General features: G+C 44.6%; 1 protein-coding gene and 3 non-coding genes across 4 annotated transcripts; 1 reads left to right on the top strand and 3 right to left on the bottom strand.

Annotated features, from left to right (window-relative positions):
- Window positions 1-2,703: 2,703 nt before the first annotated feature.
- Window positions 2,704-2,840, bottom strand: LOC136490475 (small nucleolar RNA Z247). The gene has a single exon (XR_010767754.1). It is a non-coding gene; the product is annotated as a small nucleolar RNA Z247 (small nucleolar RNA).
- An 8,071-nt stretch (window positions 2,841-10,911) lies between these two features.
- Window positions 10,912-11,048, bottom strand: LOC136490474 (small nucleolar RNA Z247). Its single transcript, XR_010767753.1, has one exon. It is a non-coding gene; the product is annotated as a small nucleolar RNA Z247 (small nucleolar RNA).
- An 8,070-nt stretch (window positions 11,049-19,118) lies between these two features.
- Window positions 19,119-19,255, bottom strand: LOC136490482 (small nucleolar RNA Z247). Its single transcript, XR_010767760.1, has one exon. It is a non-coding gene; the product is annotated as a small nucleolar RNA Z247 (small nucleolar RNA).
- Window positions 19,256-20,770: 1,515 nt separating this feature from the next.
- LOC136488157 (wall-associated receptor kinase 1-like) lies at window positions 20,771-21,744 on the top strand. The gene is made up of 2 exons (XM_066485177.1): window positions 20,771-21,307; window positions 21,448-21,744. Exons 1-2 carry the CDS (start codon window positions 20,771-20,773, stop codon window positions 21,742-21,744), a joined length of 834 nt encoding a protein of 277 aa, XP_066341274.1.
- Window positions 21,745-22,465: the final 721 nt, after the last annotated feature.

Genomic DNA, 22,465 nt, shown 5'->3' with positions numbered 1-22,465 from the left:
AAACCATACAGGGATCTATCAAGTTTGCATAAGTGATGTGGTTTGGTCTTATCTTCATAACCTGGCAGCTGTTTCATGTATACCTCTTCTTCAAGAAAACCATGCAAGAAAGCGTTCTGAACATCGAGTTGCCTCAAACACCAATCCTTAGACATAGCTAGAGAGAGCACAAGACGAATTGTGGCTGCTTTCACAACAGGACTAAAAGTATCCTCATAATCAATGCCATATCGTTGTTTGAACCCCTTTGCTACTAGGCGTGCCTTATATCTGTCAATTTTCCCATCTGATCTTCTTTCGATTTTATAGACCCACTTGCAATCTATCACATTTTTACCTTTTTGAGGTGGAACTAGATGTCAAGTTTTATTCATGATCAATGCATCAAATTCAACATCCATAGCACGCTTCCAATTATTATCGACTAAGGCATGTTGCAAATCAATAGGACCTTCAGTGGTGGCTGCTAACTGACCATATCCAATAGTTCCATCAGTGTAAATTTTTGGTTTGCGTATACCTTGTTGTAGACGTGTGGTGGGTCGCTGGAGAGCCGGTGCTGCAGGCAATGTAGAAGATCTGGTGGGTTGATCTGTGGCTGGCGTAGAAGATCCGGCGAGCGAAGATCCGGTGGGTTGATCTGTGGCTGGCGCAGAAGATCCAGCGAGCGACGGATCCAAGGGAGATTCTCCACCACCGGTCGAAATATCCTATCCCCCGTCCATGGAGCCAGGCGAGGCGAGTTCGAGATAGGTAGCGCACGCGGAGAGGATGCCAGTGGAGCTGACGCGTTCGTCATGAGCGCACGAGCTGACGCCGTCATATCCAAGACCGATCCTGTCGGCTCCCACAGTGGAAGGTGTAGGTGAATCAGCCTAGGGATCGCCGCCTGTTCCTGCCAAAACGGGAAATTGCTTGGGGAGCATGAAATGACGCCCGTTTCCAGCCAAATTTAGTTCGTTCGACGCCGAATTTTTTTCATGAGCTGCACGCTTAGACATATGGTTAGTATGCAGGGAATCATTATCAAAATGATCTGAAGAATTATCGTCCCCAAAATCATGTGAAGGATTTGTCAAAGTTGGAGGAAGGAGGAGAATTTCATATCGTAATCGAGCACCGGCGTTTGGGTGGAGTTCGGCGAAGGGGAAGACGTGTTCATCAAAGACGACGTCTCGGGAAATATAGACACACCCTTCATTGACATCCAGACACTTGAACCCCTTGTGTATGTTACTGTATCCTAGGAAGACACAGCGTTTGGAGCGGAATTGCAACTTGCGAGCGTTATAAGGCCGTAGATTCGGCCAGCATGCGCTGCCAAAAGTACGAAGAGAGGAGTAGTCTGGTGTTTGATGAAACAGGCATTCAAGAGGAGTTTGGTTATTGATAATTTTACTAGGGAGGCGATTAATAAGATAGGTGGCAGTGATGAAAGCTTCATCCCAAAATTTTGAGGGCATAGAAGCATGGGCTAAATACTAGAGACATACTTCAACAATATGGCGATGTTTGTGTTCAGTGGAGCCATTTTGTTGATGTGCATAAGGGCATGAGACATGATGCGAGATGCCAATGCGCTGAAAGAAGGCATTCAGCTTTTGATATTCCCCTCCCCAGTCATTTTGCATAGCGAGAATTTTTCTATCAAATTGGCGTTCAACCATTGCTTGGAATTCATGAAATTTTTGAAAAACTTTAGATTTATGACGAAGAAAATAAATCCATGTAAACTTGCTGAAATCATCAATGAAGCTAACGTAATAACTGTTTTTGCCAACAGAAGTGGGCGCAGGACCCCATACATCAGAAAACACAAGTTCTAAGGGACTCAATGAGATACTCGTGGATCTAGGATAGGGTAGCTGATGACTTTTGCTCTTTTGGCAAGCATCGCAAACAATTTCTTTATTCAAATCGGCAACAAAGGGAATACTATTTTTGCTAAGGACTTGCTGAACGACTACAAAAGAAGGGTGGCCGAGGTGACTATACCACCTGGACGAAGGAGACTTGACAGCACTAAACGCCCCTTTATTCCATGATGGCCTAGACTTCAACGGGTATAGGCCACCTTCGCATTCCGCTCTAAGGATGGTTTTTTTCGTCGCCTGGTCCTTAATCAAAAAATAGTTGGGATGATATTCAATAAAAGCATGGTTATCGGATGTAAGACGATGAATAGATGCAAGGCTTTTGTTAGTTTCAGGAACATAAAGAACATTGTTTAGGACGAGATTTTGATTTGGGGTATGAACAAAACTTCGACCAATTTGATTGATTCTCATACCTACGCCATTAGCAGCATGAACCTTGTTGTTTCCATGGTACTTGTCCCTCATGGTGAGCTTCTCCAGCTCTCCCGAGATGTGGTCGGTAGCACCAGTGTCAGTGTACCAGTTGGTGTCGATCCCATATGACGCTGAGGAGGCAGATCAGGATTGCTCTCGTGGGCCGGTGAAGGAAGCGTCAAAACGCTTGAAGCAGCGGAGTCCGGTGTGGCCTTCCTTGCCGCAGAGTTGGCAGATGGGTTTATCGCCATTGTAGTTCTACCGAGGGCGCCCGCTATTGTTGTTGTTACCACGGTTGCGGCCGCGCCCGCGTCCTCGGCCACCATCGCCGCAGTTGAAACCGCCACGGCCTCCACGTGTAGCCGTGTTAGCAGAAGAACCGGATCCAACATGTAGGAGATCCATCCGCTGTTCCCAGCTCACTAGCGGGGTGTAGAGCTCGCCCAAAGATAGCGGCTCCGTGCGCGCCGCGACAACCGAGACAATCGGATTAAAATCCATGTCAAGTCCGGCTAGTACATAGGAGATGATCTCTTCATCTTCAAGACGTTTGCCGGCGGCCACCATGTCGTCAGCAAGAGATTTCGTCTTGTTGAAGTAGTCAGCAATTGTAGACGAGCCCTTCTGCGCTGTGGCCAACGCCATGCGCGTGTTGATGATACGGTCCCGAGACTAGGAAGCCGTCATCTCTGAGATCACTTTCCAGATCTCAACCGATGTGGCGCAATTGGAGACTTGCACCTAGATCTCCTTGGAGATATTGGAGAGCAGACAGTTAACGATCTGCTGGTCCTTCGCAACCCAAGTTTCATACTCAGGGTTGGGGATGAGCTCAGTCGGCTTGTCGGCCGCCTTGGGGATTTGCTTCGCCGGCACCACAATGTCAGGCTCGAGATAGTGCGCTATCTGCGCACCGCGAAGAGCAGACAGCACCTGGGCGTTCCATAGGGGAAAATTCCCTCTGCCTAGCTTCTCGGTGACGGGACAACCGATCAGAGAGAACGATTGTTGAAGCACGGAAGAGGAAGCCATCGAGAATATTGTGGACTAACCTAGCTCTGATTACCATGTGAAAATGGTTGAAACATGATGCCCTCCCAGGCTCACGGCTTTGTGTTAATATAGCCAGGAAGAGCCCCTGGTGTGGCGGTACAACTTGTACAACAAGAAGAAGCTAACTACTTTTGGTAACTCTAGATTACATCAATCAGGAGATACCTATCCTATCTAACCGAAGCCGTGATACTTGTCTTCACCCGCAATCCAAGCCTGAGCGCACAACCAATCTTCAGGAGATATCAATCAACCATCAATCAACCAGATATTGCGGTCATGTGATCTTTTTGGATATTCGTAACAAGGCTGTGTATATGTGATCATTTCTTTATACAACTCCTACTACTTTCAATGACTTCCACAGTCCCAAAAGAGTGTCACTATAGGTCGTGTTGGTCAAACTATCTAGTTTCGTTAAATTTGTAGAAAATATTAGCAACATTTATATCTCTATGTTAAATAAGTTTATTATAAAAATATATTCAACGATTAAAACTATCATAATAAGTTACTTTGATTTTTTTGGTACATCCATCTTGCTATGCATCTAGATATAATATATGTCTAGATACATAGTAAATTCTATGTATGAAAAAAGTCAAAGCGACTTATAATTTGGAACGGAAAGAGCATGTGGTATTATACATGTCAAATGTCAACGTTTTAGAATGTCGATCGGGAAAAAAAACTGAGCTTAGGGGTCTTATGCATGGGGCATCCAGACTGGACACAGGCATGTGTTTGATGCCATCGATCTCTGGACGGAAGCCGATGCCGACAAATTAAATATTGAGACATGAGACAACTAGCTAGGTACTAGTGTGAATTTGTCATCAATGCAAAAACTAGTTGCCACGAGGTCGTCGTAGTTTGTCTATATTAGTCCTCAGGACAGCATGCATGCATATGCATATCAGCATATGGATAGAGAGCTCGCGGTCCATCACAAGCTCAAGATCTAGAGAGAGAGCTCCCAATCCATCACAAGGTCAAGAAGGCTTGTTAGCGTCGTCGTCGGTCATGACATCCCACACAGTATTAGCTGCAGGACTAGTGTGGCTCGGTGCGGCGGTCGTGGTGCCATGGCTCGCCGCCAGGGAGAGTGAGATTGGTGGTGCGGAGTGCCAAAGATCATGGGGCGTTGTAGACATTCCTTTCCCGTTCGGATTGGGACCTTATCACTGCCGGCTGCTGGGATTTGAAATCTCGTGTAAGGACACCGGCAATGGCGTCCTTAAGCCGTTCATGGTTACTAAACCAAAAGATGCTATAGTGGAGGTCCTCAACATCTCTCTGGAGCAAGGTGAAGTGAAGGTGCTCCAGCCTATCTCTTATTACTGCTACGACGCTGCGTCTGCGGTGAAGGCAGACTGGGATGAGTGGCACTGGAACTTGTCCAATAACTCGCCGTACACTTTCTCCAGCACGGCCAACAAGTTCACGGTCGTAGGGTGCCGTTCATGTGCTTTGGCGGCAAGATGTCCCTAAACCCTTGCTCCGGGATGGGTTGCTGCCAGATGGCCATCCCCAAGGGTCTCAAGTATTACCAGGTGTGGTTCGACCATCGGTTGAACATGTCAGGGATCGACGACTACGGCGGCCTTGGTCGCTGCAGCTTCGCGGTGCTCATGGACTCGTCCAACTTCACGTCGTCGACCTCCAGCTCCAACAACATCTCCTGGCCGGAGTTCATCAACAATAACTCGTCGTCGGCATTCAACAGCTCCCGTGGTGGAAAGGCGCCGGTGGTCCTTGACTGGTCCATCGGATTTGACGACTGCAAGACGGCAGGCTGAAACCTTGATTACGCGTGCCGTAGCAACAACAGCTTCTGCTCTGACGCAGCCAGCGGACGAGGCTACATCTGTAAGTGCAACCAAGGTTTCGAGGGCAACCCTTACCTTCCGGACGGCTGTAAAGGTACGGTTAATCCACTGCCCATCCTTCCTGCCCTCCGTTGCACTGTACTCCCTCTATCCAAAACTAAATGCACATCACATTTCTCGAGTGGTCAAACTTTTCTAAGTTTGACTAAAATTATAGAGAGTAGTATGAAAATTTGTATCTCTAAATAAATTTATTATGAAAGTAGGCTCCATTCTCTATCTAATGATGCTTCTTATAAGTCATAAATATTAGTATATTTTTTACATATTTGGTCAATCCTTAAAAGGTTTGACTCCTCTGAAAGTGAGATGTGTGTTTATTTTGGATGGAGGGAGTATATCACAATCCTTGTTAATTATGATATTAAGTTATAGCCACTACCACAAAGATCCAACCTTCAAAAAATATATCATTACCATGGCAGTTGTAGGAAACATTCAAGGAAATGCATATAAATATTCCCTCCATTTAAAAAAATACAATTCTAGCATGGCATCAAATTAAAGTACCTTGAGTTTGACTGACTATATAAAAATATAAATATTTATTATGAGATATATTTTCATAACAAATAATTTGGTGTCATAAGCGTTAATATTTTTCTATATATTTGATCAAAATTTAGGTATTTTAATAAAAAAAATGCACCTAGAATATTGCATTCTTTTTGGAACAGAGATAATATATGAGATTAGCTCAATGCTTAGTACTTACAGGTTTTATCAGTTTCCTCTATGCATGCCACATTGTTATAGGGTACATGCATATACCAGGCCTACACTATGATCCTTTATTTAGATGCATTTACTTAACTCTGAACCTTATTGAAACTCAGCCTACGGGAGATCTAATGAAAATATTATATATGGCATGCTTTTGGACATATACATGTTATGTTTAATAACTGGATGTTTTATTGCAGATATTGATGAGTGCCTTGACGGTAAAAAATACCCATGCCATGGAGTGTGCACGAATACATATGGTTCATTCGCTTGTGATTGTCCTAGGGGTAGCCGAGGAAATGCATCTAATGCAGAATGCACAAAGATCCCTTCCCTCTCGGAGCACGGGTAGCCACTGGTACGATCCAGCATTTTCTTATTCTTAAGTGGCAACGCATTTTTATTTTTATTTATGGAACTTGCAGGTTCACATGTTGAGCTCAGTTTGGCTTGCTGTAGAATTTTCTTTACCAAAAATAAAAGAGCCACATAATACCCTTAAAGTCTAACGGTATTTCAAATTTGTTTCATCGGTATTTCAAAGGTGCAGAAGCATTGAGGCCTTCAGATTTACGTTAATGCTACTAGAACATATAGGGAGTCGGACCACAATTTACTCGATGTTTCTGCTAATAACTAAAGAATTAACTTGCTCAATTGCATCATTAGACTTTTAGACACTACTATAAAAAAAGATTTATAGAAATGCTTTTTTTAGGGACGGCTTTATATCCGGCCGCCCCTACAAATCGATTTATAGAGACGGTTAAAAAATCGCTTCTACAAATCATTGATTTGTAGCCAAGCCTGAGTAGGGGCGGCTGGGCAAACCGCTCCTACGAATGCCCTGGAGCCGCCCCTACAAAGGCTTGTGAAAATGGTTGGAACGTGATGTCCCCTTAGGCTTACGGCTTCGTGTTAATATAGCCATGAAGAGCCCCTGGCGTGGCGGTATAACTTGTACAACAAGAAGAAGCTAACTACTTTTGGTAACTCTAGATTACATCACAAGATTACATCAATCAGGAGATACCTATCCTATCTAACCGAAGCTGTGATACTTGTCTTCACCCGCAATCCAAGCCTGAGCGCACAACCAATCTTCAGGAGATATCAATCAACCAGATATTGCGGTCATGTGATCTTATTGGATATTCTTAACATTCCTCCTCAATCACAACTTATCAGCGAGGTTGAGATTGTCTCTTAACGTGACCATTTGCTTCTCTGGAAGAGGCTTAGTGAAGCCATCGGCGATCTGATCCGTAGTGCTGATGAATCTGATGTCCAGGCGCTTTGCTGCAACTTGTTCGCGTACAAAATGAAAATCAATCTCTATATGCTTGGTGCGTGCATGAAATACAGGGTTAGCCGATAGGTACTTTGCGCCAAGATTATCACACCATAAACATGCTGCCAAAGGATGTGAAATACCTAACTTATCAAGTAATTTTTGTACCCACATTACCTCTGCAGTAGCGTTGGCCAAAGACTTGTATTCAGCTTCTGTACTTGATCTTGAAACCGTAAGCTATTTTCTTGCGCACCATGACACTAGGTTGCAACCTAGGAATACAGCAAAGCCGCCTATAGATCGTCTATCATCAGGGCAACTGGCCCAATCAACATCTAAAAAAGCACATATAAGCATAGTGTTAGATTTTCTAATTTTTAACCCAAGGCCGATTATTCCTTGTACATATGTCAATATTCTCTTCACAACTTCCCAACAAACGGTCATCGGCGAGTGAAGGAATTGACAAACTTTGTTGACCGAAAAAGACAGATCTGGTCGTGTAAGGGTGAGATACTGGAGAGCTCCAACAATGCTCCTGTATCTGGTTGAGTCCTCCACTCCTAACCGAGTGCTAGTAGTGACTGAAAGCTTTTCGGTAGTATTAAGGGGTGTTTTGACGGGTTTACACAGCTGCATATTAACTCTCTTGAGGATATCAGGTTCCTGTGTCAAAAGCAATTCACCTTTCTTTCTTTGAACCTGTATGCCAAGAAAATAGTGAAGGTTCCCGAGATCTTTGATTGCAAAGTCATTCTCTAAATCTCGGAGAAGAGCATCCATTGCTTCCTGTGATGAACTGGCCACAATTATATCATCAACATATACAAGCATAAAGTTGACATGATTTCCTTTCCGATAAAAGAATAATGATGTGTCAGCTTTGGAGGGAACAAAGCCTAGACTCTGAAGTTTACCACACAACCTAGAATACTAGGCCCATGGTGCTTGTTTTAAACCATACAGGGATCTATCAAGTTTGCATAAGTGATGTGGTTTGGTCTTATCTTCATAACCTGGCAGCTGTTTCATGTATACCTCTTCTTCAAGAAAACCATGCAAGAAAGCGTTCTGAACATCGAGTTGCCTCAAACACCAATCCTTAGACATAGCTAGAGAGAGCACAAGACGAATTGTGGCTGCTTTCACAACAGGACTAAAAGTATCCTCATAATCAATGCCATATCGTTGTTTGAACCCCTTTGCTACTAGGCATGCCTTATATCTGTCAATTTTCCCATCTGATCTTCTTTCGATTTTATAGACCCACTTGCAATCTATCACATTTTTACCTTTTTGAGGTGGAACTAGATGTCAAGTTTTATTCATGATCAATGCATCAAATTCAACATCCATAGCACGCTTCCAATTATTATCGACTAAGGCATGTTGCAAATCAATAGGACCTTCAGTGGTGGCTGCTAACTGACCATATCCAATAGTTCCATCAGTGTAAATTTTTGGTTTGCGTATACCTTGTTGTAGACGTGTGGTGGGTCGCTGGAGAGCCGGTGCTACAGGCAATGTAGAAGATCTGGTGGGTTGATCTGTGGCTGGCGTAGAAGATCCGGCGAGCGAAGATCCGGTGGGTTGATCTGTGGCTGGCGCAGAAGATCCAGCGAGCGACGGATCCAAGGGAGATTCTCCACCACCGGTCGAAATATCCTATCCCCCGTCCATGGAGCCAGGCGAGGCGAGTTCGAGACAGGTAGCGCACGTGGAGAGGATGCCAGTGGAGCTGGCGCGTTCGTCATGAGCGCACGAGCTGACGCCGTCATATCCAAGACCGATCCTGTCGGCTCCCACAGTGGAAGGTGTAGGTGAATCAGCCTAGGGATCGCCGCCTGTTCCTGCCAAAACGGGAAATTGCTTGGGGAGCATGAAATGACGCCCGTTTCCAGCCAAATTTAGTTCGTTCGACGCCGAATTTTTTTCATGAGCTGCACGCTTAGACATATGGTTAGTATGCAGGGAATCATTATCAAAATGATCTGAAGAATTATCGTCCCCAAAATCATGTGAAGGATTTGTCAAAGTTGGAGGAAGGAGGAGAATTTCATATCGTAATCGAGCACCGGCGTTTGGGTGGAGTTCGGCGAAGGGGAAGACGTGTTCATCAAAGACGACGTCTCGGGAAATATAGACACACCCTTCATTGACATCCAGACACTTGAACCCCTTGTGTATGTTACTGTATCCTAGGAAGACACAGCGTTTGGAGCGGAATTGCAACTTGCGAGCGTTATAAGGCCGTAGATTCGGCCAGCATGCGCTGCCAAAAGTACGAAGAGAGGAGTAGTCTGGTGTTTGATGAAACAGGCATTCAAGAGGAGTTTGGTTATTGATAATTTTACTAGGGAGGCGATTAATAAGATAGGTGGCAGTGATGAAAGCTTCATCCCAAAATTTTGAGGGCATAGAAGCATGGGCTAAATACTAGAGACATACTTCAACAATATGGCGATGTTTGTGTTCAGTGGAGCCATTTTGTTGATGTGCATAAGGGCATGAGACATGATGCGAGATGCCAATGCGCTGAAAGAAGGCATTCAGCTTTTGATATTCCCCTCCCCAGTCATTTTGCATAGCGAGAATTTTTCTATCAAATTGGCGTTCAACCATTGCTTGGAATTCATGAAATTTTTGAAAAACTTTAGATTTATGACGAAGAAAATAAATCCATGTAAACTTGCTGAAATCATCAATGAAGCTAACGTAATAACTGTTTTTGCCAACAGAAGTGGGCGCAGGACCCCATACATCAGAAAACACAAGTTCTAAGGGACTCAATGAGATACTCGTGGATCTAGGATAGGGTAGCTGATGACTTTTGCTCTTTTGGCAAGCATCGCAAACAATTTCTTTATTCAAATCGGCAACAAAGGGAATACTATTTTTGCTAAGGACTTGCTGAACGACTACAAAAGAAGGGTGGCCGAGGTGACTATACCACCTGGACGAAGGAGACTTGACAGCACTAAACGCCCCTTTATTCCATGATGGCCTAGACTTCAACGGGTATAGGCCACCTTCGCATTCCGCTCTAAGGATGGTTTTTTTCGTCGCCTGGTCCTTAATCAAAAAATAGTTGGGATGATATTCAATAAAAGCATGGTTATCGGATGTAAGACGATGAATAGATGCAAGGCTTTTGTTAGTTTCAGGAACATAAAGAACATTGTTTAGGACGAGATTTTGATTTGGGGTATGAACAAAACTTCGACCAATTTGATTGATTCTCATACCTACGCCATTAGCAGCATGAACCTTGTTGTTTCCATGGTACTTGTCCCTCATGGTGAGCTTCTCCAGCTCTCCCGAGATGTGGTCGGTAGCACCAGTGTCAGTGTACCAGTTGGTGTCGATCCCATATGACGCTGAGGAGGCAGATCAGGATTGCTCTCGTGGGCCGGTGAAGGAAGCGTCAAAACGCTTGAAGCAGCGGAGTCCGGTGTGGCCTTCCTTGCCGCAGAGTTGGCAGATGGGTTTATCGCCATTGTAGTTCTACCGGGGGCGCCCGCTGTTGTTGTTGTTACCACGGTTGCGGCCGCGCCCGCGTCCTCGGCCACCATCGCCGCAGTTGAAACCGCCACGGCCTCCACGTGTAGCCGTGTTAGCAGAAGAACCGGATCCAACATGTAGGAGATCCATCCGCTGTTCCCAGCTCACTAGCGGGGTGTAGAGCTCGCCCAAAGATAGCGGCTCCGTGCGCGCCGCGACAACCGAGACAATCGGATTAAAATCCATGTCAAGTCCGGCTAGTACATAGGAGATGATCTCTTCATCTTCAAGACGTTTGCCGGCGGCCACCATGTCGTCAGCAAGAGATTTCGTCTTGTTGAAGTAGTCAGCAATTGTAGACGAGCCCTTCTGCGCTGTGGCCAACGCCATGCGCGTGTTGATGATACGGTCCCGAGACTAGGAAGCCGTCATCTCTGAGATCACTTTCCAGATCTCAACCGATGTGGCGCAATTGGAGACTTGCACCTAGATCTCCTTGGAGATATTGGAGAGCAGACAGTTAACGATCTGCTGGTCCTTCGCAACCCAAGTTTCATACTCAGGGTTGGGGATGAGCTCAGTCGGCTTCTCGGCCGCCTTGGGGATTTGCTTCGCCGGCACCACAATGTCAGGCTCGAGATAGTGCGCTATCTGCGCACCGCGAAGAGCAGACAGCACCTGGGCGTTCCATAGGGGAAAATTCCCTCTGCCTAGCTTCTCGGTGACGGGACAACCGATCAGAGAGAACGATTGTTGAAGCACGGAAGAGGAAGCCATCGAGAATATTGTGGACTAACCTAGCTCTGATTACCATGTGAAAATGGTTGAAACGTGATGCCCTCCCAGGCTCACGGCTTTGTGTTAATATAGCCAGGAAGAGCCCCTGGTGTGGCGGTACAACTTGTACAACAAGAAGAAGCTAACTACTTTTGGTAACTCTAGATTACATCAATCAGGAGATACCTATCCTATCTAACCGAAGCCGTGATACTTGTCTTCACCCGCAATCCAAGCCTGAGCGCACAACCAATCTTCAGGAGATATCAATCAACCATCAATCAACCAGATATTGCGGTCATGTGATCTTTTTGGATATTCGTAACAAGGCTGTGTATATGTGATCATTTCTTTATACAACTCCTACTACTTTCAATGACTTCCACAGTCCCAAAAGAGTGTCACTATAGGTCGTGTTGGTCAAACTATCTAGTTTCGTTAAATTTGTAGAAAATATTAGCAACATTTATATCTCTATGTTAAATAAGTTTATTATAAAAATATATTCAACGATTAAAACTATCATAATAAGTTACTTTGATTTTTTTGGTACATCCATCTTGCTATGCATCTAGATATAATATATGTCTAGATACATAGTAAATTCTATGTATGAAAAAAGTCAAAGCGACTTATAATTTGGAACGGAAAGAGCATGTGGTATTATACATGTCAAATGTCAACGTTTTAGAATGTCGATCGGGAAAAAAAAACTGAGCTTAGGGGTCTTATGCATGGGGCATCCAGACTGGACACAGGCATGTGTTTGATGCCATCGATCTCTGGACGGAAGCCGATGCCGACAAATTAAATATTGAGACATGAGACAACTAGCTAGGTACTAGTGTGAATTTGTCATCAATGCAAAAACTAGTTGCCACGAGGTCGTCGTAGTTTGTCTATATTAGTCCTCAGGACAGCATGCATGCATATGCATATCAGCATATGGATAGAGAGCTCGCGGTCCATCACAAGCTCAAGATCTAGAGAGAGAGCTCCCAATCCATCACAAGGTCAAGAAGGCTTGTTAGCGTCGTCGTCGGTCATGACATCCCACACAGTATTAGCTGCAGGACTAGTGTGGCTCGGTGCGGCGGTCGTGGTGCCATGGCTCGCCGCCAGGGAGAGTGAGATTGGTGGTGCGGAGTGCCAAAGATCATGGGGCGTTGTAGACATTCCTTTCCCGTTCGGATTGGGACCTTATCACTGCCGGCTGCTGGGATTTGAAATCTCGTGTAAGGACACCGGCAATGGCGTCCTTAAGCCGTTCATGGTTACTAAACCAAAAGATGCTATAGTGGAGGTCCTCAACATCTCTCTGGAGCAAGGTGAAGTGAAGGTGCTCCAGCCTATCTCTTATTACTGCTACGACGCTGCGTCTGCGGTGAAGGCAGACTGGGATGAGTGGCACTGGAACTTGTCCAATAACTCGCCGTACACTTTCTCCAGCACGGCCAACAAGTTCACGGTCGTAGGGTGCCGTTCATGTGCTTTGGCGGCAAGATGTCCCTAAACCCTTGCTCCGGGATGGGTTGCTGCCAGATGGCCATCCCCAAGGGTCTCAAGTATTACCAGGTGTGGTTCGACCATCGGTTGAACATGTCAGGGATCGACGACTACGGCGGCCTTGGTCGCTGCAGCTTCGCGGTGCTCATGGACTCGTCCAACTTCACGTCGTCGACCTCCAGCTCCAACAACATCTCCTGGCCGGAGTTCATCAACAATAACTCGTCGTCGGCATTCAACAGCTCCCGTGGTGGAAAGGCGCCGGTGGTCCTTGACTGGTCCATCGGATTTGACGACTGCAAGACGGCAGGCTGAAACCTTGATTACGCGTGCCGTAGCAACAACAGCTTCTGCTCTGACGCAGCCAGCGGACGAGGCTACATCTGTAAGTGCAACCAAGGTTTCGAGGGCAACCCTTACCTTCCGGACGGCTGTAAAGGTACGGTTAATCCACTGCCCATCCTTCCTGCCCTCCGTTGCACTGTACTCCCTCTATCCAAAACTAAATGCACATCACATTTCTCGAGTGGTCAAACTTTTCTAAGTTTGACTAAAATTATAGAGAGTAGTATGAAAATTTGTATCTCTAAATAAATTTATTATGAAAGTAGGCTCCATTCTCTATCTAATGATGCTTCTTATAAGTCATAAATATTAGTATATTTTTTACATATTTGGTCAATCCTTAAAAGGTTTGACTCCTCTGAAAGTGAGATGTGTGTTTATTTTGGATGGAGGGAGTATATCACAATCCTTGTTAATTATGATATTAAGTTATAGCCACTACCACAAAGATCCAACCTTCAAAAAATATATCATTACCATGGCAGTTGTAGGAAACATTCAAGGAAATGCATATAAACATTCCCTCCATTTAAAAAAATACAATTCTAGCATGGCATCAAATTAAAGTACCTTGAGTTTGACTGACTATATAAAAATATAAATATTTATTATGAGATATATTTTCATAACAAATAATTTGGTGTCATAAGCGTTAATATTTTTCTATATATTTGATCAAAATTTAGGTATTTTAATAAAAAAATGCACCTAGAATATTGCATTCTTTTTGGAACAGAGATAATATATGAGATTAGCTCAATGCTTAGTACTTACAGGTTTTATCAGTTTCCTCTATGCATGCCACATTGTTATAGGGTACATGCATATACCAGGCCTACACTATGATCCTTTATTTAGATGCATTTACTTAACTCTGAACCTTATTGAAACTCAGCCTACGGGAGATCTAATGAAAATATTATATATGGCATGCTTTTGGACATATACATGTTATGTTTAATAACTGGATGTTTTATTGCAGATATTGATGAGTGCCTTGACGGTAAAAAATACCCATGCCATGGAGTGTGCACGAATACATATGGTTCATTCGCTTGTGATTGTCCTAGGGGTAGCCGAGGAAATGCATCTAATGCAGAATGCACAAAGATCCCTTCCCTCTCGGAGCACGGGTAGCCACTGGTACGATCCAGCATTTTCTTATTCTTAAGTGGCAACGCATTTTTATTTTTATTTATGGAACTTGCAGGTTCACATGTTGAGCTCAGTTTGGCTTGCTGTAGAATTTTCTTTACCAAAAATAAAAGAGCCACATAATACCCTTAAAGTCTAACGGTATTTCAAATTTGTTTCATCGGTATTTCAAAGGTGCAGAAGCATTGAGGCCTTCAGATTTACGTTAATGCTACTAGAACATATAGGGAGTCGGACCACAATTTACTCGATGTTTCTGCTAATAACTAAAGAATTAACTTGCTCAATTGCATCATTAGACTTTTAGACACTACTATAAAAAAGATTTATAGAAATGCTTTTTTTTAGGGACGGCTTTATATCCGGCCGCCCCTACAAATCGATTTATAGAGACGGTTAAAAAATCGCTTCTACAAATCATTGATTTGTAGCCAAGCCTGAGTAGGGGCGGCTGGGCAAACCGCTCCTACGAATGCCCTGGAGCCGCCCCTACAAAGGCTTGTGAAAATGGTTGGAACGTGATGTCCTCTTAGGCTTACGGCTTCGTGTTAATATAGCCATGAAGAGCCCCTGGCGTGGCGGTATAACTTGTACAACAAGAAGAAGCTAACTACTTTTGGTAACTCTAGATTACATCACAAGATTACATCAATCAGGAGATACCTATCCTATCTAACCGAAGCTGTAATACTTGTCTTCCCCGCAATCCAAGCCTGAGCGCACAACCAATCTTCAGGAGATATCAATCAACCAGATATTGCGGTCATGTGATCTTATTGGATATTCTTAACATTCCTCCTCAATCACAACTTATCAGCGAGGTTGAGATTGTCTCTTAACATGACCATTTGCTTCTCTGGAAGAGGCTTAGTGAAGCCATCGGCGATCTGATCCGTAGTGCTGATGAATCTGATGTCCAGGCGCTTTGCTACAACTTGTTCGCGTACAAAATGAAAATCGAATCTCTATATGCTTGGTGCGTGCATGAAATACAGGGTTAGCCGATAGGTACTTTACGCCAAGATTATCACACCATAAACATGCTGCCAAAGGATGTGGAATACCTAACTTATCAAGTAATTTTTGTACCCACATTACCTCTGCAGTAGCGTTGGCCAAAGACTTGTATTCAGCTTCTGTACTTGATCTTGAAACCGTAAGCTATTTTCTTGCGCACCATGACACTAGGTTGCAACCTAGGAATACAGCAAAGCCGCCTATAGATCGTCTATCATCAGGGCAACCGGCCCAATCAACATCTAAAAAAGCACATATAAGCATAGTGTTAGATTTTCTAATTTTTAACCCTAGGCCGATTATTCCTTGTACATATGTCAATATTCTCTTCACAACTTCCCAACAAACGGTCATCGGCGAGTGAAGGAATTGACAAACTTTGTTGACCGAAAAAGACAGATCTGGTCGTGTAAGGGTGAGATACTGGAGAGCTCCAACAATGCTCCTGTATCTGGTTGAGTCCTCCACTCCTAACCGAGTGCTAGTAGTGACTGAAAGCTTTTCGGTAGTATTAAGGGGTGTTTTGACGGGTTTACACAGCTGCATATTAACTCTCTTGAGGATATCAGGTTCCTGTGTCAAAAGCAATTCACCTTTCTTTCTTTGAACCTGTATGCCAAGAAAATAGTGAAGGTTCCCGAGATCTTTGATTGCAAAGTCATTCTCTAAATCTCGGAGAAGAGCATCCATTGCTTCCTGTGATGAACTGGCCACAATTATATCATCAACATATACAAGCATAAAGTTGACATGATTTCCTTTCCGATAAAAGAATAATGATGTGTCAGCTTTGGAGGGAACAAAGCCTAGACTCTGAAGTTTACCACACAACCTAGAATACTAGGCCCATGGTGCTTGTTTTAAACCATACAGGGATCTATCAAGTTTGCATAAGTGATGTGGTTTGGTCTTATCTTCATAACCTGGCAGCTGTTTCATGTATACCTCTTCTTCAAGAAAACCATGCAAGAAAGCGTTCTGAACATCGAGTTGCCTCAAACACCAATCCTTAGACATAGCTAGAGAGAGCACAAGACGAATTGTGGCTGCTTTCACAACAGGACTAAAAGTATCCTCATAATCAATGCCATATCGTTGTTTGAACCCCTTTGCTACTAGGCATGCCTTATATCTGTCAATTTTCCCATCTGATCTTCTTTTCGATTTTATAGACCCACTTGCAATCTATCACATTTTTACCTTTTTGAGGTGGAACTAGATTGTCAAGTTTTATTCATGATCAATGCATCAAATTCAACATCCATAGCACTGCTTCCAATTATTATCGACTAAGGCATGCTTGCAAATCAATAGGACCTTCAGTGGTGGCTGCTAACTGACCATATCCAATAGTTCCATCAGTGTAAATTTTTGGTTTGCGTATACCTTGTTGTAGACGTGTGGTGGGTCGCTGGAGAGCCGGTGCTACAGGCAATGTAGAAGATCTGGTGGGTTGATCTGTGGCTGGCGTAGAAGATCCGGCGAGCGAAGATCCGGTGGGTTGATCTGTGGCTGGCGCAGAAGATCCAGCGAGCGACGGATCCAAGGGAGATTCTCCACCACCGGTCGAAATATCCTATCCCCCGTCCATGGAGCCAGGCGAGGCGAGTTCGAGACAGGTAGCGCACGTGGAGAGGATGCCAGTGGAGCTGACGCGTTCGTCATGAGCGCACGAGCTGACGCCGTCATATCCAAGACCGATCCTGTCGGCTCCCACAGTGGAAGGTGTAGGTGAATCAGCCTAGGGATCGCCGCCTGTTCCTGCCAAAACGGGAAATTGCTTGGGGAGCATGAAATGACGCCCGTTTCCAGCCAAATTTAGTTCGTTCGACGCCGAATTTTTTTCATGAGCTGCACGCTTAGACATATGGTTAGTATGCAGGGAATCATTATCAAAATGATCTGAAGAATTATCGTCCCCAAAATCATGTGAAGGATTTGTCAAAGTTGGAGGAAGGAGGAGAATTTCATATCGTAATCGAGCACCGGCGTTTGGGTGGAGTTCGGCGAAGGGGAAGACGTGTTCATCAAAGACGACGTCTCGGGAAATATAGACACACCCTTCATTGACATCCAGACACTTGAACCCCTTGTGTATGTTACTGTATCCTAGGAAGACACAGCGTTTGGAGCGGAATTGCAACTTGCGAGCGTTATAAGGCCGTAGATTCGGCCAGCATGCGCTGCCAAAAGTACGAAGAGAGGAGTAGTCTGGTGTTTGATGAAACAGGCATTCAAGAGGAGTTTGGTTATTGATAATTTTACTAGGGAGGCGATTAATAAGATAGGTGGCAGTGATGAAAGCTTCATCCCAAAATTTTGAGGGCATAGATGGATGGGCTAAATGCAAGAGACATACTTCAACAATATGGCAATGTTTGTGTTCAGTGGAGCCATTTTGTTGATGTGCATAAGGGCATGAGACATGATGCAAGATGCCAATGCGCTGAAAGAAGGCATTCAGCTTTTGATATTCCCCTCCCCAGTCAGTTTGCATAGCGAGAATTTTTCTATCAAATTGGCGTTCAACCATTAGCTTGGAATTCATGAAATTTTTGAAACACTTTAGATTTATGATGAAGCAAATAAATCCATGTAAACTTGCTGAAATCATCAAACATAATAACTGTTTTTACCAACAGAAGTGGGCGCAGGACCCCATACATCAGAAAACACAAGTTCTAAGGGACTCAATGAGATACTCGTGGATCTAGGATAGGGTAGCTGATGACTTTTGCTCTTTTGGCAGGCATCGCAAACAGTTTCTTTATTCAAATCGGCAACAAAGGGAATACTATTTTTGCTAAGGACTTGCTGAACGACTACAAAACAAGGATGGCCGAGGCGACTATACCACTTGGACGAAGGAGACTTGACAGCACTAAACGCCCCTTTATTCCATGACGGCCTAGACTTCAACGGGTATAGGCCGCCTTCGCATTCCCCTCTAAGGATGGTTTTTTTCGTCGCCTGGTCCTTAATCAAAAAATAGTTGGGATGATATTCAATAAAAGCATGGTTATCGGATGTAAGACGATGAATAGATGCAAGGCTTTTGTTAGTTTCAGGAACATAAAGAACATTGTTTAGGATGAGATTTTGATTTGGGGTACGAACAAAACTTCGACCAATTTGATTGATTCTCATACCTGCGCCATTAGCAGCATAAACCTTGTTGTTTCCATGGTACTTGTCCCTCACTGGTGAGCTTCTCCAGCTCTCCCTGAGATGTGGTCGGTAGCACCAGTGTCGGTGTACCAGTTGGTATCAATCCCATATGACACTGAGGAGGTAGATCGGGATTGCTCTGGTGCGCCAGTGAAGGAAGCGTCAAAACGCTTGAAGCAGCGGAGTCCGGTGTGGCCCTCCTTGCCGCAGAGCTGGCAGATGGGTTTATCGCCATTGTAGTTCTACCGGGGGCGCCCGCTGTTGTTGTTGTTACCACGGTTGCGGCCGCGCCCGCGTCCTCGGCCACCATCGCCGCAGTTGAAACCGCCACGGCCTCCATGTGTAGCTGTGTTAGCAGAAGAACCGGATCCACCATGTAGGAGATCCATCCGTTGTTCCTAGCTCACTAGCGGGGTGTAGAGCTCGCCCAAAGATAGCGGCTCCGTGCGCGCCGTGACAACCGAGACAATTAGATTAAAATCCATGTCAAGTCTGGCTAGTACATAGGAGATGATCTCTTCATCTTCAAGACATTTGCCGGCGGCTGCCTTGTCGTCAGCAAGAGATTTCATCTTGTTGAAGTAGTCGGCAATTGTAGATGAGCCCTTCTGCGCTGTGGCCAACGCCATGCGCGTGTTGATGATACGGTCCCGAGACTGGGAAGCCGTCATCTCTGAGATCACTTTCCAGATCTCAACCGATGTGGCGCAATTGGAGACTTGCACCAGGATCTCCTTGGAGATATTGGAGAGCAGATAGTTAACGATCTGCTGGTCCTTCGCAACCCAAGTTTCATACTCAGGGTTGGGGATGAGCTCTGTCGGCTTGTCGGCCGCCTTGGGGATTTGCTTCGCCGGCACCACAATGTTGGGCTCGAGATAGTGCGCTATCTGCGCACCGCGAAGAGCAGACAGCACCTGGGCGTTCCATAGGGGAAAATTCTCTTTGCCCAGCTCCTCGGTGACGGGACAACCGATCAGAGAGAATGATTGTTGAAGCGCGGAAGAGGAAGCAATCGAGAATATTGTGGACTAACCTAGCTCTGATTACCATGTGAAAATGGTTGGAACGTGATGCCCTCTCAGGCTCACGGCTTTGTGTTAATATAGCCAGGAAGAGCCCCTGGCGTGGCGGTACAACTTGTACAACAAGAAGAAGCTAACTACTTTTGGTAACTCTAGATTACATCAATCAGGAGGTACCTATCCTATCTAACCGAAGCCGTGATACTTGTCTTCACCCGCAATCCAAGCCTGAGCGCACAACCAATCTTCAGAAGATATCAATCAACCAGATATTGCGGTCATGTGATCTTATTGGATATTCTTAACAAGGCTGAGTATATGTGATCATTTCTTTATACAAATCCTACTACTTTCAATGACTTCCACAGTCCCAAAAGAGTGTCACTATAGGTCATGTTGGTCAAACTATCTAGTTTCGTTAAATTTGTAGAAAATAATAGCAACATTTATATCTCTATGTTAAATAAGTTTATTATAAAAATATATTCAACGATTAAAACTATCATAATAAGTTACTTTGATTTTTTTGGTACATCCATCTTGCTATGCATCTAGATATAATATATGTTTAGATACATAGTAAATTCTATGTATGAAAAAAGTCAAAGCGATTTATAATTTGGAACGGAAAGAGCATATGTGGTATTATACATGTCAAATGTCAACGTTTTAGAATGTCGATCGGGAAAAAAAACTGAGCTTAGGGGTCTTATGCATGGGGCATCCAGACTGGACACAGGCATGTGTTTGATGCCATCGATCTCTGGACGGAAGCCGATGCCGACAAATTAAATATTGAGACATGAGACAACTAGCTAGGTACTAGTGTGAATTTGTCAATGTAAAAACTAGTTGCCACGAGGTCGTCGTAGTTTGTCTATATTAGTCCTCAGGACAGCATGCATGCATATGCATATCAGCATATGGATAGAGAGCTCGCGGTCCATCACAAGCTCAAGATCTAGAGAGAGAGCTCCCAATCCATCACAAGGTCAAGAAGGCTTGTTAGCGTCGTCGTCGGTCATGACATCCCACACAGTATTAGCTGCAGGACTAGTGTGGCTCGGTGCGGCGGTCGTGGTGCCATGGCTCGCCGCCGGGGAGAGTGAGATTGGTGGTGCGGAGTGCCAAAGATCATGCGGCGGCGTAGACATTCCTTTCCCGTTCGGAATGGGACCTGATCACTGCTGGCTGCTGGGATTTGAAATCTTGTGTAAGGACACCGGTAACGGCGTCCTTATGCCGTTCTTGGTTACCATGAACCATCGTACTAAAGGAAAACATGCTGTAGTGGAGGTCCTCAACATCTCTCTGGAGCAAGGTGAAGTGAAGGTGCTCCAGCCTATCTCTTCGTACTGCTACGACGCTGCATCCAGGATGATGGTGCCCAGCGAGTGGAGCTGGAGCTTGGCCAATAATTACAGTTTCTACAGCACGGCCAACAAGTTCACGGTCGTAGGGTGCCGGGCGCTGGCGTACATCGGCGACACCAGAGGGAACAACCCTCTTGCTATGTACCTGACCGGGTGCGTGTCCATGTGCTTTGGTGGCAAGCAGCCTGTTCGTTTCGTTGTAAACGATCGTGGATTATTTACTGCTTGCTGGTTCGGTGTGTGAGAAAAATAATGTTCCAACTTATAATCCACGATCGTATACGAGCAAACAAACAGGCTGAACATGTCTCTAAACCCTTGCTCCAGGATGGGCTGCTGCCCGACGGCCATCCCCAAGGGTCTCAAGTATTACCAGGTGTTGTTCCGCCAGTGCTTGAACATTCGGGGATCGACGGCGGCGGCGGCGCCCTCGGTCCCTGCAGCTTCGCGGTGCTCATGGACTCGTCCAACTTCACGTCGTCGACCTCCAGCTCCAACAACATCTCCTCGCCGGAGTTCATCAACAATAACTCATCGTCGGCATTCAACAGCTCCCGTGGTGGAAAGGCGCCGGTGGTCCTTGACTGGTCCATCGGATTTGACGACTGCAAGACGGCAGGCTGAAACCTTGATTACGCGTGCCGTAGCAACAACAGCTTCTGCTCTGACGCAGCCAGCGGACGAGGCTACATCTGTAAGTGCAACCAAGGTTTCGAGGGCAACCCTTACCTTCCGGACGGCTGTAAAGGTACGGTTAATCCACTGCCCATCCTTCCTGCCCGCCGTTGCACTGTACTCCCTCTATCCAAAATAAATGCACATCACATTTCTCGAGTGTCAAACTTTTCTAAGTTTGACTAAAATTATAGAGAGTAGTATGAAAATTTGTATCTCTAAATAAATTTATTATGAAAGTAGGCTCCATTCTCTATCTAATGATGCTTCTTATAAGTCATAAATATTAGTATATTTTTTACATATTTGGTCAATCCTTAAAAGGTTTGACTCCTCTGAAAGTGAGATGTGTGTTTATTTTGGATGGAGGGAGTATATCACAATCCTTGTTAATTATGATATTAAGTTATAGCCACTACCACAAAGATCCAACCTTCAAAAATATATCATTACCATGGCAGTTGTAGGAAACATTCAAGGAAATGCATATAAATATTCCCTCCATTTAAAAAAATACAATTCTAGCATGGCATCAAATTAAAGTACCTTGAGTTTGACTGACTATATAAAAATATAAATATTTATTATGAGATATATTTTCATAACAAATTTGGTGTCATAAGCGTTAATATTTTTCTATATATTTGATCAAAATTTAGGTATTTTAATA

Source organism: Miscanthus floridulus, chromosome 10, assembly GCF_019320115.1.
Source record: "Miscanthus floridulus cultivar M001 chromosome 10, ASM1932011v1, whole genome shotgun sequence".
NCBI lineage: Eukaryota > Viridiplantae > Streptophyta > Magnoliopsida > Poales > Poaceae > Miscanthus > Miscanthus floridulus.
This window is presented reverse-complemented; position numbering and strand designations above follow the sequence as displayed.